The sequence below is a fragment of the Mastomys coucha genome, unplaced genomic scaffold, assembly GCF_008632895.1.
Source record: "Mastomys coucha isolate ucsf_1 unplaced genomic scaffold, UCSF_Mcou_1 pScaffold12, whole genome shotgun sequence".
NCBI lineage: Eukaryota > Metazoa > Chordata > Mammalia > Rodentia > Muridae > Mastomys > Mastomys coucha.
This window is the reverse complement of record NW_022196894.1, coordinates 39970385-39983489: the sequence shown is the minus strand read 5'-3', so window position 1 is coordinate 39983489 and position 13105 is coordinate 39970385. Positions and strand designations below refer to the sequence as shown.

General features: G+C 38.5%; 1 protein-coding gene across 5 annotated transcripts in view; it reads right to left on the bottom strand.

The window, feature by feature from the left end:
• The window catches only part of Lsamp (limbic system associated membrane protein), a 2132018-nt gene that overhangs the window by 26729 nt on the left and 2092184 nt on the right, over positions 1-13105 (bottom strand). For 3 of the 5 annotated variants that reach the window (XM_031363885.1, XM_031363888.1, XM_031363886.1), the window contains 3 exons: positions 11068-11188; positions 10458-10606; positions 4590-4625 (listed from right to left, as the gene is read on the bottom strand). In XM_031363885.1, coding sequence (XP_031219745.1) covers positions 4590-4625; positions 10458-10606; positions 11068-11188 — 306 coding nt within the window. The remainder of the gene's footprint in view (positions 1-4589; positions 4626-10457; positions 10607-11067; positions 11189-13105) is intronic. The other 2 variants (XM_031363887.1, XM_031363889.1) reach the window with 1 other exon arrangement.

The following is a 13105-nucleotide window of genomic DNA, read 5'->3' as shown; positions in this document are numbered from 1 at the left end:
AGACAGTTTGACTTTTAAACTTCTTAACAGGGTGGACATGTAAAATATGCTTAGGGTCCAAAATAATCAGACTGCAAAGAACTCGTGTTACCTAATGCCCATGTTCACATGACAAGAATATACCTCTCAGAACAGTTTAAAAAAAAAAAAAACAACAGGAAGGGTGTGCAGGTGAATATGATTATTTTAAATTCAATATGCTTTTCTTCTATCGTTCTTCTTCACATGGTATTTAAAATACCACTTTGAGCTTGTAGGCATGAAAAATACAATTTCATTCCCATTTCACAGTTGGAAAAACTGAATTACAGAGAACAATGCTAGTAATTATCCATAATTAATAGAGGTGTGTATGCAAATCGGTCTGGGTAAGTGTGTGAAATTAGATGTACTAATGCCAGAAAGCTCTTCTCCTGTATTTTTCGACTCTTTCATGTAAATCTCTGCATTAGTCAGGCATACAAATATGACTTTCCAAAAACGTATGGATGATAAAGTGACTATTATTATGTATGTATGTATCGTAATGTGTAAAACAAATTAAATGAATTATTGCAATTTGTTAGATAGGTGCATATCGAATGAGCGTTAGGAATGCCTTTATAATGCTAGTTTGCAATGCACTATATAGATTTCTAGATGGCTTTGGTTTAGCACGTGGTAGACTAGACTTGGATATGCTTTGATCATTAAACTGTGTGGGAAGAAATAAGTATTAATTTCTTTTGATTGTGGGAACTGATGAAACGGTACATACAAAAGACCTTAAAATGTATTGGTAAATGAGAAACCAGGAGGTACATTAGGTATTTTCATTAGTCTTTTTTTTTTTTTTTTTTTTTTTTTTTTTTTTTTTTTTTTTTTTTTATTTTCATTAGTCTTAATATTACCAGTGCTGCACCAGGTGAAAGTGTTATATTTAGGATTTGGGCAAGGCATCCTCTCCTTGATTTCCAGCATGATATATTCAGAAAAGAAAATGTGAGGCTTATCCAACCATCTCTACAGAATGAGATATATTCGGTTTTTCCCCTCCCATTTTTCCCTTCCATTCTCTTAGAGCCTGATTTAAAGAACTCATTCCTGGAAGAGCCAGGTAGGGGCAAGATTCTCTCTTCCTCTACTGTCGGTATAGACTGGCTGTTTGGAGACCAGCTTTGCTTATAAGGACACCAGTCTTCTTTGGGGAGAAAACAGAGCAGGGTGACTTCCAATTTATGTAAACCTGGTTGGTCTGTGGCTTGGATTGTAAACTATTTTTGAACTTCAGTTTTGGAGAGTTTGTTTTGTTTTCAGAGTGAGCTTTAGATAGCCGCATTAATCATGCAAACCCAGCCATGTGCAATGTGTTTTATCAATGGAAAAACAGAGACTGAATGGCAAGCAGATGTGAACAAATCCAGCGCAATGCCTGGACCTGGAAGATAATCTCAAAATTTCCCAGATCTACTTGCCACGTGGGATTAGCGATTGGAAAGGCTGTTCACTTGGGATAAATAATCAGATGGGAGACAAACAAGTGAGACACATTCATTCCTGGTCTGTAAAAATAATGATAATATGGGCAGCGACAGGAGGAGGATGGGCTGACAGAGCTCAGGGAGCTCATGGGAGTTTCTGCTCCGAAGCTGCAAAGACAAAGCTATGGTGGGTGTCCTTGCCTTCCTTTCTTACCCTTGACTTCAACATTCTAATGCTGTTTTCATTGCCTTGTGCTGAACCCATGCTCCTCAGTGTGAGGGCATCTTCCAGAGATTAAAGGTTACATCTAAGTCGGCTAAAGGGAGAAACCACCACTGCCCAAGCTCACAGAGGCCCCTCAAAATGGCCTCAGGCAAATGAACTAAGAAAATTCCCTCAGAAAATTAGAGCTGACTCTTTCTTCATTTTACAATTCAGTGGATTTTCTGCAGTGAGATAGTTGAGGTATTTATGCAAATATATGCAATTCAGGACTGATTTCAGGATGAATAAATCTAAATTAAAATTAATGGGAAAATCCACTATCAGAAACAAATCAAGAAAGGAACACCACTTATTATTCTCTCTACATATAAATATATGTTTATATATTTAAATATATATAATATATATATAATATATATTATTTTAAAAATTATGGAGCATGGAAGCACTCTGCTTTTTGTGTTTTGTTTCGTGTTTGGCAATGAGGTAAGGGCACTGGAAAATTTCTAATTGACTACAGGCAATGTATATTTCTCTTTGGTTTCATCCCAGTATTGAAATATCACTGTAGACATAGAGGTGCATTCCCAGATGGCCTGAGGGCCACAAGTGCTTTGAGGGTATGGGAGGATAAGGGAGTGACCCTCTAATTCCAGGCACTAAGGAAAAAGCAACTGGGGTGAAAAGAGTCTGGGCTAGGCTATGGAGAGAAGAGGAAGTCCTTCCTACTGAAGGAGGACAGAAAGGGGCTTTGGGGACAAACAACAAACACAAGACATAGTTAAAACTTTGGTGATGAAAGTTAAGATTCCAAAGAGATGATGACAAGATACAATATTCAATTAAATAATGGACTCCTACACAACAATGGTGGCCGCAGTAAGACATAGGCTTCATGGGTATTTGAATCCTGAGTTATCACTCTAAAGGCTTAGTGTTCTGTCATTGTCTTGTTTGTTTTTTTTTCCATGGGAAAGTACATTTCACATGGGAAGCCCTCTTCATTGAAAAAGAGAGGGAGAAAGTGATCGGGTCCCTAGGAAGGTGTCCTCCTTGTAAAGAACAGGGGACTTAAGAGAACTGACATTTTCCAGTGACCTCTCATGCCAGATCTCCCATGAACAGCTTTTCAATCCCTGCTAGCAGAAGCCCAAAGTATTAGTAGTAAGGTGAACTAGATTCTCTAAAATCTATCTAAGAAAAAACTAACTACAGTCTACATACAGCGCAAAATCAAACACGGGTCATTCTCCAATCAACAGTTCAGTGTGTGGGAAACAAAGTTCCACAGAATTGAATGAGGTCAGCCCCTCAATGAAACTGCTCTTCAACATTCTGCAGCTGTTTTTTGTGAACAGCGTCTGGTTTCACTTTGTTCAGCCACAATGTGCAATCAGATAAATATTGAAGTTTGTGGCTGCAGAGTTGCTGTCACAGAGACTCTTGGCGTCATTTTGATACTGTGTGCAAAGCTCATCTTGGACAGGGCACGACCTCTTTGCAAATGTGATCGACTGGGCCAGATGCGATGCCTGTGTGTGTGTTTTCCTTATCAAGATATTTGCAAGGTGCCATCATGATAAAACAGTGTTGATTTCTGTAGCAACACTCCAAGTTAAATGTCTTAAAATAATTGTGGCATGTCAGGAATTCAAGATGGAATATTTTCTAGGGATGCCATGCTTCATGTCAAGACTGAAAACCAGGCACACTTTAACAGTTTTATTTTTAGTGGCCATGGTAAGGAACTGATTTTATTAATGCTTTAGGGGAGTTATTTTATTCAACAGAGTTTTAAGTTTTATACTAAAATAGTCTAGACTGCTCTCAAAATTTATTAAGCTGTCTTGTCAGCCCTAGAAACTTCTGTAACTCATTGTAACTATAATTAGAGCAAGTTTACATATATGTGAATGTATACATATGCAAAAATTCCATCATTGGCACTTTGAAGATCTCTATCCAAGTCTGGTCAGAACTTCAGCTTGGACAAGTTAATGAAACATGATCCATCTTCAAATTTATGAAACAGCAGTGTTTCTTCCTATGATTCTGAGCACATTTTTCTTATAGTGTGTATAATAATCTTCTTTAATTGGATTTATTTTTTCCAAACTAGGCCCCGCATGGCCTAGTTTCCATTTTTTTCTCACGTCTTTGAGTGTTCTTTGCGAATCACTTTTCTGAGATTTAATTTCAATGGTAGGTTGGTTTCATTTCAATTTTTTTGTATTATTTTAATTTTATTTGCCAATTTGCCTTTAAATACCCTTAAGCTAGAAAGTCGTGGCTGTGACTTTGCATCTAAATGTGATGTAGGAGGCAAAAATTTAATTTGTTTTATGAGAGTTTTATGAGAAGAATACAGAGTGACTCTTTATAATTTGTTATTTGTGTTTTTTCAAATTATATATGTTTAAAAGGTAAAATACACAAGTTGGCCCATAGTTAAGGAAAAGTAGTGTTTGTATAATTGTATTGTGTTTAGTCTTTGGGAAAATACATTTTACAAGCAATAACAATGACTATAAGTTCAGAGCCTATAAACCTTTGTGTTTGGGGTGGTCAGTGGGATCATCAATATGCAATTTTGTGTCCAAGAGAGCTAGGGGACACAGCCATCTCTGATCCAATATGAAAGCTATTGATGACCTATAATAAATACATGTTGAAAATACATTATTCCCTGTCTGTGTAGCTGACTGACTTGTAGTTAAGGCAGTAGCATGCCTGTTACCCTGCTGTTGTTCGGGCAACAGAATGTCTTACTTTGCAGTGTTTATGGGGAAAAGTAACTTCGAATAAATGTGAATTTTGGGAATATGCTTTCTTTGTGTGTTTCACACATTATATGTTGGAGAATGACCCAGGAACAGAACTACAGTGATAAAAATTATACTGACCTTGAATGGGGTGGGGGACTGTGGGTAAAACACGCTCTAAAGGGGAAAAATGGTAGACATCACAGAGGGTAGAAATACACACGGATTCTCAAGGTTAATTCCTCAAACAATTACAGAACAGGAATTTCCATGCCTACTGAATCTTATCTCCAGTATAGTGTTTATTTGTTCTTCCTGTTAAGATTTCAAAGGTTGATATTAGTGTAATTATAAATATAACCCCCTTTTTAAGTTATTAAACCAAGAGTGGAGAGCCAATACCGGGGTAGCCCTTCATGTAGCGAGTCCTCTTGTCTGCTAGAGAACCCAGTACCAAGGTGGTGTCTTCTTAGAGAGAGGGACTAGAACAGATTACAGAAGTTTTGGAATCTTTCTTGGTTCTGGTTCTTCTCCCTTTGGCTAATGATAGACGGAGCAATGGCAGCCACCAGAAGTTTCCTCTCCCTCATCTTTCAGCTTTTTATCAGCTTTAGTCAAGCATCTGGGAAATTTATTTGGGGAAACACTAATTCATCTTTTCTCTCATGGGTTTTATTTCCATAATAAGGTTGCCAGAGAAGGAAGTCTCCCTGGCAATATGTTTCTTGGAATGTTACAGTTTTATCTGTAGTCCATTTCTTCATCCTACTTCTTACTATCATGCAATCATCTCTAAAATTTGATGAGCCAGCCAAAACTTTGATGATATATCCTGTTAAGTGATAGCATGTATTTTTATTTGAACACTTCGGTCTTAAATAGGTAAGTTTCTCCCTTTTGTAGCCCCATATGTGGGCTTCTTCCTGTAAATTAAGTATACTGATGAAATTTAGGTTTTAGGGGATCTTCCATACTTATTAATATTCTACATTTGACCCTAAATCTTCCCCGAGGTTCTTTCAGCAAGGTAGAATAATGTGGGGGAGACAGGGCTCACTACTTGCCAACTCCTGACTCTATAGAGAAACACAATTCGCATGTGTTTCCACATTTTAATCTAGAAGTTCATTTAAATAGTGACCAGTGTCAAATAAAAACCAACCCAAAACCAAGCCACACAGAGATAAGCATGTTGAAGTTTGGTTTGCTTTCCATCTTTTACTGCACTGTAAGGCCAGTCAGGAAAAGTTGATTCGACCCCCTCCCCCACTTTATCTTCAGGTCCTTTACACATCTGGCCGTTGAGAAAATTCCAGGGGCATCTTACACATGGTACTCTCTAGCTTGGCTGAAAGCTGTAGGTTAGATGTGAAAGGTGCTTAAGTGCATTGGGGTAGAACAGGTCAATAATGTCCAGAGAACAATTATGTCATAGTCATGCAAGTACCGAGCAGAAAAAATGATTTAAACCTTCACTGTGCATTTGCTATTAAGTTTCCAGCTTTGAAAATAAATAGCTGAAGTGCTTCCACATTTATGTATCAGCTGGAGAACACTGTCCCATACCATACTCTCTCCACTGCATTTTATTTTATGGTTACTATTATTATTCAGAGTGTTTAAGTGACTCAGCTTATTACTTTCTCACTACACTGTTCCCAGTTGGATGTATGCACTCTGCCTGTCTTTCCACAAGAGCATGCGTATTGCTAAACCATGCTGCCTTCTCTCTATCACTGCCTTTACAACTGTTTCCTGGCTGGCTACCAGCATCTCAGCCTTGCCCTGTTAACATCACATCAGGCTTATCACCACTCATAAGTTAGTCTTGTTCTCTCCATTCTGTCCTTCTGGCTTATCTGTTTTCAGGTACCTTTTCATTCCTGGTTCTTTTTATCCTCATTCTTCCCACCATCTTTCCTATGACCATTGTAAAGTTCCCAGCAGGATTTGTGGTGTCCTGCAAGAGTGAACTGAAAAGTGATGCAGATACCAATTAAAACAGAAAAAGAAAATTTCAAACTGTTGATTTTTCAAAACGTGAAAAGAACAGGCACCTGGTGGGGAGGGGTGTGTGTTTCTCCCTTGGATGTGGATGCTTGAGGTCAAAGCAGATGAGTGGGAGATGCTGGGCGCAGACTCTGCTGTTGGCCTTAGAAGCATAGGCTGTGGCTTTTTGTATGGGCTTTAAGTATGAGCTTTTCCTTCCTATTGGTTAAATGGGATATGTGGCTGCAAGAGAACTATTGGCTGATTCTGCTGGATAGCAAAAAAAAAAAAAAAAAAAAAAAAAAGCTGAAATGAAGAGCAGGGTGTTTATATCAAAATAATTTTCTAACACGGATTTTATGTCATTGTGAATATTGGGTAACTACTCCTGGAACTCAACTCATTTGATGTCCATTTTGAAATAAAAAGCAACCCACATGCCCACTCGTTTCCTTTTGTATCCACAAAGAGTCTTTGAAGGAGTCAGTGTCTATTGTTACATACTGTATGGGGTTAGAGCTCAATAATAGCATGTTCTATCATGAAATTTCTGTACGAATATGGTTAAGGAATCTGCTAAGTAGTAAGTACCAACAAAAAAGAAATTAAAAATATATGCCTTTAACACTGAACTCCTAAAATACTAACTTAGAATGTTTTCTGAAGAACAAGTGGAGGCCCTCTGTGTGAGAAGGCCTTTGTGAGATTCACTGTACTCATAGACTGCTTGGGTGGTTTTTATCATCTGGTCAATTACAAGTTTATAAGTTAATGATCTTTTCAAAGCATAAACTGAAATGGAAAAGCGCTCCTTGTACACAGGTGCAGAATGGGCCAGAAAAATACATAAAAGGCATTATTCAAATATATACACTAAAGGAGTCTTTGGCAGAGTATTAGAATGTGAGGAAAATGAGGACAAATGAAAAGAGAAAATGCTTCCGGTGGCTTAGGAAGAACATATTATAAACACAATGTATTCTTGCAGTCTCATCCAGTTATTTTGACCCCTCTGGAGAGTGAATAGAGAGTGGAGAAGGGTACACATATATGTTGCTGAGGACTACGGATGGCAAATTGACACTGCAAAAGTCAGCATGCCACTGAGGTGGACCGGGCTGGAAATGTGCTGACTAGCCATTAAGGATGAATAATCATGAACTCAGGGACACTGGCTCTGTGTCCCTTCCTGCTGCTGCCTCTGGCTGGCAGCAGCTCACCAGCTGCTGTATCTGCTCTGGCCCAGCTTGGTCAGCAGAGCACCCCGCTGCCCACACCGTGCTTCTGTCAGAGCTTCTGGCTATAGACACCCCTCCTGACACTGGTGGGCGGAGGAACACCAGCTGCCTTACAAGGGCTTTTCCTCCCCTCTCCCTTTAATCTCATGGACTTTGAATTTGAAGAATGGGCAACCTACTTACACGGGCATATTGTTCCTTTTCTTTCTTTCCTTCTGCTTTATTCTCTCACTCCTGTTTTTCTTTCCTTGTCTGCTTCCTCCTCCTCTTTTCTTCTTTTACTTATTTTTTAGGCCTGTGCAAACTGGGGCAGGACAAAGTCCCATCTCCAAGACACTAGCTGTGCAGGTTATAATGACATGCTTCCTGAACCTAACTGATGGAATTCAGGTGGTCAGGAAGCCATACTGCCCTCGTCATAAAAGACATAGTTCTTTTCCTCTTGAAGTTCATAACTGGGCTTTGAGTGTAAGAAACGGAGTTGTTGGCTAATTTTCTACAATGGCAATAATCCCTTTCACTTCAAAACTATTGCCATTTCACCTAGTCTTTTTAAAATCTTTTTAAAAAAGAGTTATTTATTTTATTTATATGAGTATACTGTAACTGTCTTCAGACACACACCAGGAAAGGGCATCAGATCCCATTACAGATGACTGTGAGGCACCATGGGGTTTCTGGGAATTGAACTCAGGACCTCTGGAAAAGCAGTCAGTGCTCTTAACCTCTGAGCCATCTCTCCAACCCTCATGTCATCTTTAGTAAGTACACATCAGCTTAACTTTATTATAAAGTAGGGAAACAATCGTTAACCAAGGTGAAGGCATATGCTGTATATATATGCTACTTACAAAACTGGTACTTATGCCTGCATGATGCTGTGTAGAGGGCAATATGGGACCTCTGAGGAGATGGCTACCACCTATTACTATTGAGTTTAGAACCTGAAATTCTCTAAAATTCTTTATATTTCCTAATTTTACCATGTTAAATCCTTTCATGGATGGTCACGATGGGTAGTTCCCTTTTATTAGGTCTTGCAAGTGTCTCCACTGTCTAGAACCTACCCTTTGTTTTGCTTCTCTGTGTAAATATTCTCTCCTTAACTTTTCCTTCCTCAGCCTTCAGGCAATGTTTTATTTGTTCCTTGAACTGTATACTATCCTGCTTTTCCTATTCTCTGTGGGATGAGAAGAAAATGTATCTTAACAGCATTGTTCATTTCTAAATAATCTTATTGCATTTTCTATTTTGTGATCCCTTTAAAACTTTTCTGTTAGGTGCACGATTTTCTACTTGGGTAAGTTTTTGTAGGTTTGTCAGAATCTCAGATTCATCATTGCACCTAGGATTGGCCTACATCTCTGGAATTCTTAGATCATGAAGAGATGGGTAACTATATCTCCTAAAGCATAATTCCCCAAGGGACTAGAGGGTATTGTCTCCAGTTGGAGCAAAGGATATTTACGTTTAGTCTTTAGAAACACGTAAGCAGGATAGGAGTTTTCAGCCTCACGTTGATATAGTTGTCCCCCACGAAACTACCACAGACCAAAGTATGACTGTTAAGAATGAGAACCCTAAGGCTAATGTCTGGGGTAGTTTGTAGTTTTTGTTTTATAAATGTAGTGGTAGATATTCAGCAATTTCCAAAAAAACTTTAATACTACCCTTCAAGAGAACTCTCACTTAAATTGATTTTTCTTCAAAGAATTCTTTTTATTCCCTTGAAGGCTCATCTAAATTGAACACAACAAGATGAAGACATCTTTCCCAGCCATAGTAATTTTTTCCAAATGAGCATATATAGAGCAAAAAAAAAAAAGTGTTTAGTTGTTTGTTATTTTAAAATAATGAAACCTTTAAAACATTTTCTATTTAATCTAAGTGAATTTTGTGGCTCAGAAGGTTCTAACCATTTTGCTTTACTTATTCTGATTAATAAAGACTTTGTGTTCCATGTATTATCATCTTCCCATGATCCCATTCAGCATCTTCTGTCTCTCAGGGACATTTAAATCTGGACTTTTAGCTACCTGACCATCAACTTTGTGGGGTTACAGACATGACTGAACCTGCTGCCAATGAGCAAGACTCCAAGGTGGGGTCTCCTACACCCATGCCTTTGAAAAAGTCTGATTCCTTCTTAGCCATCTATCAGGGTTTCTCTGATCTTCAGAAATGCTCTCTTTCCCACGATTCTACCTCTGCTGCAAGTGGTGGATAAGTAATGAAAACTTACTGTCATAGGGAAACCATCCTACAGAACCTCTTTCTCCTTCAAATTTTATATTATGCCTTAAACATTCAGTCTATCCTTACCCTTGTGCTAGGAAAAACACTTTCTTTTTCCAGCCTCTCCTTTTCCCAGGACTTCATCTGCTCTTCCTGAACATCTCTTTCCCAATAACTACTCGCTGGCATATTATAAGAACCATCCATTTCCTGGCCCTTAAATTACTCCAGTTTCTTAAAGTGGCCACCACAAAATAAATGTATATCTTTTGAATATTCTCGTAGAATAACCAACCAGGAAAAAAATGAAACTATGCAACACAGATGAAAAAAACTGGGAAGTTATCCAAAGTTAGAGAGTAGAGAGAATAGTCTTCTATTTGTAAATATTGCTATTTGTAGAGACTGGCAGCCTCCACTCTGGTTTCAGTGGGAATATCCTTATTTTTGTCTAGGTTTACCTTTAAGGGATGGGGGATAGATTTCACGTCAATATGAGGGAATTCTATGACTTGCATGGAACCAGGCTCTGTTTTGGTATACTTACTGAAAAGGACTAGGCTGGCATTGGTGACGCCGAGCTTGTTGGCAGCCACGCAGGTATAGTTGCCATAGTGTTCCTCAGTGACATTGGTCACCGTCAGGGAGGACTGCCCCTCAGTGCTCTTAATCTCAAGGCCATTTGCACTGTTTATCCTAAGAGTAAAAGACAGAAGAATTAAAGCGATACAGATGAAGGGCATGACTTTGTGGTTTCTTCCTCATCTTTATGCTGGAGTTTTTAAAAAGAGGAGAGGAAATAGGGTGTTTATTATCTTTCCTCACTTACTCATTATAATCATGTAACTTCTATTATTAGAACTGATCGATGATGTCCATCCACAATGAATGAGTTCCATTAAAACTAAGTTTATACTACATTCAAGACAGATATATAGGTGGAAATTATCAAATGAACCACATTCCTTACTATTTAAATTTATCTTGAATGCTTTTGGGTTTAGCTTAAGGGCTATAATTTCTCAGTGATGCAATAAAGAAGATGTTGAAAAGGGAAAACTGTACGACATTACAGATGAGCGAGGTCTTGCTATTAGGCTCTGGGAGACTTTGAGATCATGATTTGGAGCTTAGGGTGTAAAGGGTTTGGCATGTACCTGGTATCATCCCGGTACCACTCAAAGTCAGGTGCAGGCACCGCTGAGGCCTCACATTTGAGGGAAGCTTGTCGTCCTGTGGTGGCTTCATTGCTCTTCGATTCTGTGATAGTGGGTGGGTCTGTAGCAAAAGCAAACAGAGATGGTTATTATATGAGAGCAAAGGATGATACGAGAACAAAGGACTGCAGTGGGAGAATTCATAGGAAGGATGGATACACAGGTTTACATGAAAGGAGGAGGTTCTAGAATTGGTACACAAGGCAGAGTCAGGAAAGGCATCTGGTTGCGGAGAGACAAGAAAGTCATTATGTGGAAGCATCATTGACATGATCAGTTAAATGGTCACCAGCATGCTAAAGTAAAGTGAAATATGACCAATGGAATGGACAGCTGGCTTGGCTTATAGAACACTCAACCACCATTTTATGTTAATAAAACCCAAGCTTTCTTTTCCTCTCCTTCTCAGTCATTCCAATTATGGTTTGTATTATTTGCAATTTTTTTCAGGAAGACATGAAACCAAAAGGTACTTTTTTAAAGATTTATTTTTTTAGTTATATGTATATAGGCATGTCTCTGTGTGGGTATGTTACATAAGTTGAGTATTGGACCCCATGGAGTTCACAGAGGGTACTGGATGTCCTGGAGTTATGAGACATCTGACATGGATGCTTGGAAACTGAACTCATGGCCTCCCCAAGAATGGTGCTTGTCAGCCGGGCGGTGGTGGCGCACGCCTTTAATCCCAGCACTTGGGAGGCAGAGGCAGGTGGATTTCTGAGTTCGAGGCCAGCCTGTTCTCCAGAGTGAGTTCCAGGACAGCCAGGGCTATACAGAGAAACCTTGTCTTGAAAAAACAAAAACAAAAACAAAAAAAAAAAAAAAAGAATGGTGCTTGTACTTAGTCACTGGACAAATGCATAATTTGACCATTTTTTTTCTCATTGCTATTCTTACTATAGTTAGTGAAAGTTTGGAGGAGTCTGAGGCAAGTGGAAGGGTTAAACTTATTCTATTCTGAAACTTTGCCATAGGTTGTCAGAGGAGTCTAGAAACGAATAAGCAAGAAAACTACCATGAGGTCATTGTTCTGGTCTTTGCTCCTGTGCATTCTCTTCTGTTACTATAACACAAATTTCGCTTTTATATATGAGCTGCAATATGATATGTCTAATATTGGACAGAAGATCTGCTTGTCATTAGTCCTTTACTCCCAATGGCAGTTGGATATCTCTATTTCTATCTATCTATCTATCTATCTATCTATCTATCTATCTATCTATCTATCTATCTATCTATCTATAGAGAGAGTCTTTGAATGGGCCTATCAAAACTAATTGACTTGAGATTAAGTAAAAACCTTATTTAATAGTGTACTTTTGCCATGATACTTTGCACATATCCCACTAAAGTGAAGTAAGAAAACATGATCTCCTTGATCTAATGATGTTTTCTACCTGTATAAAGTTTGAGAAAAAGATTTTTCCAAGTCGAGGGGGTTGGCTCAGCAAGTCAAGACCTTATCTTGTAAGCATGAGCCCCTGAATTTGATTCCAAGCCCCCATGTAAAAGTGCTACACATCATTGCATGAGCCTGTAATCCTAGGGCCAGGGAGATGAACACAGGAGGATTCCCTGACCATTGCTGGGCAAGAAATTTAGCCTAACTGATGAGTTAAAGAAATCTGATGGCATTCTAGAAGATTACACTTGAAGGCCCTCATGTATATATGTACCATATCATGCCACACCGCACCATACCACACAGAGAGACACAAAGACAGTGAGAGGCACACAGAAAGAGACCTTTTTTCATTTAAAGTTTATTTTCTAGGGAATGGTAACTTAGCTGTGTGTATGGGAAAAATAGGTCCAAGCACCACTCATATCTCTCAGATTGTATGGAGGAAAAGTTAACTAATAAAATAAACATTACAAGACACAATTCACTTAAATATCTGGCCTACGCTATTTCTGTTTTTTGTTTTTGTTTTTGTTTTTTGTTTTTTTTTTGTTTGTTTTGTTTTGTTTTTTT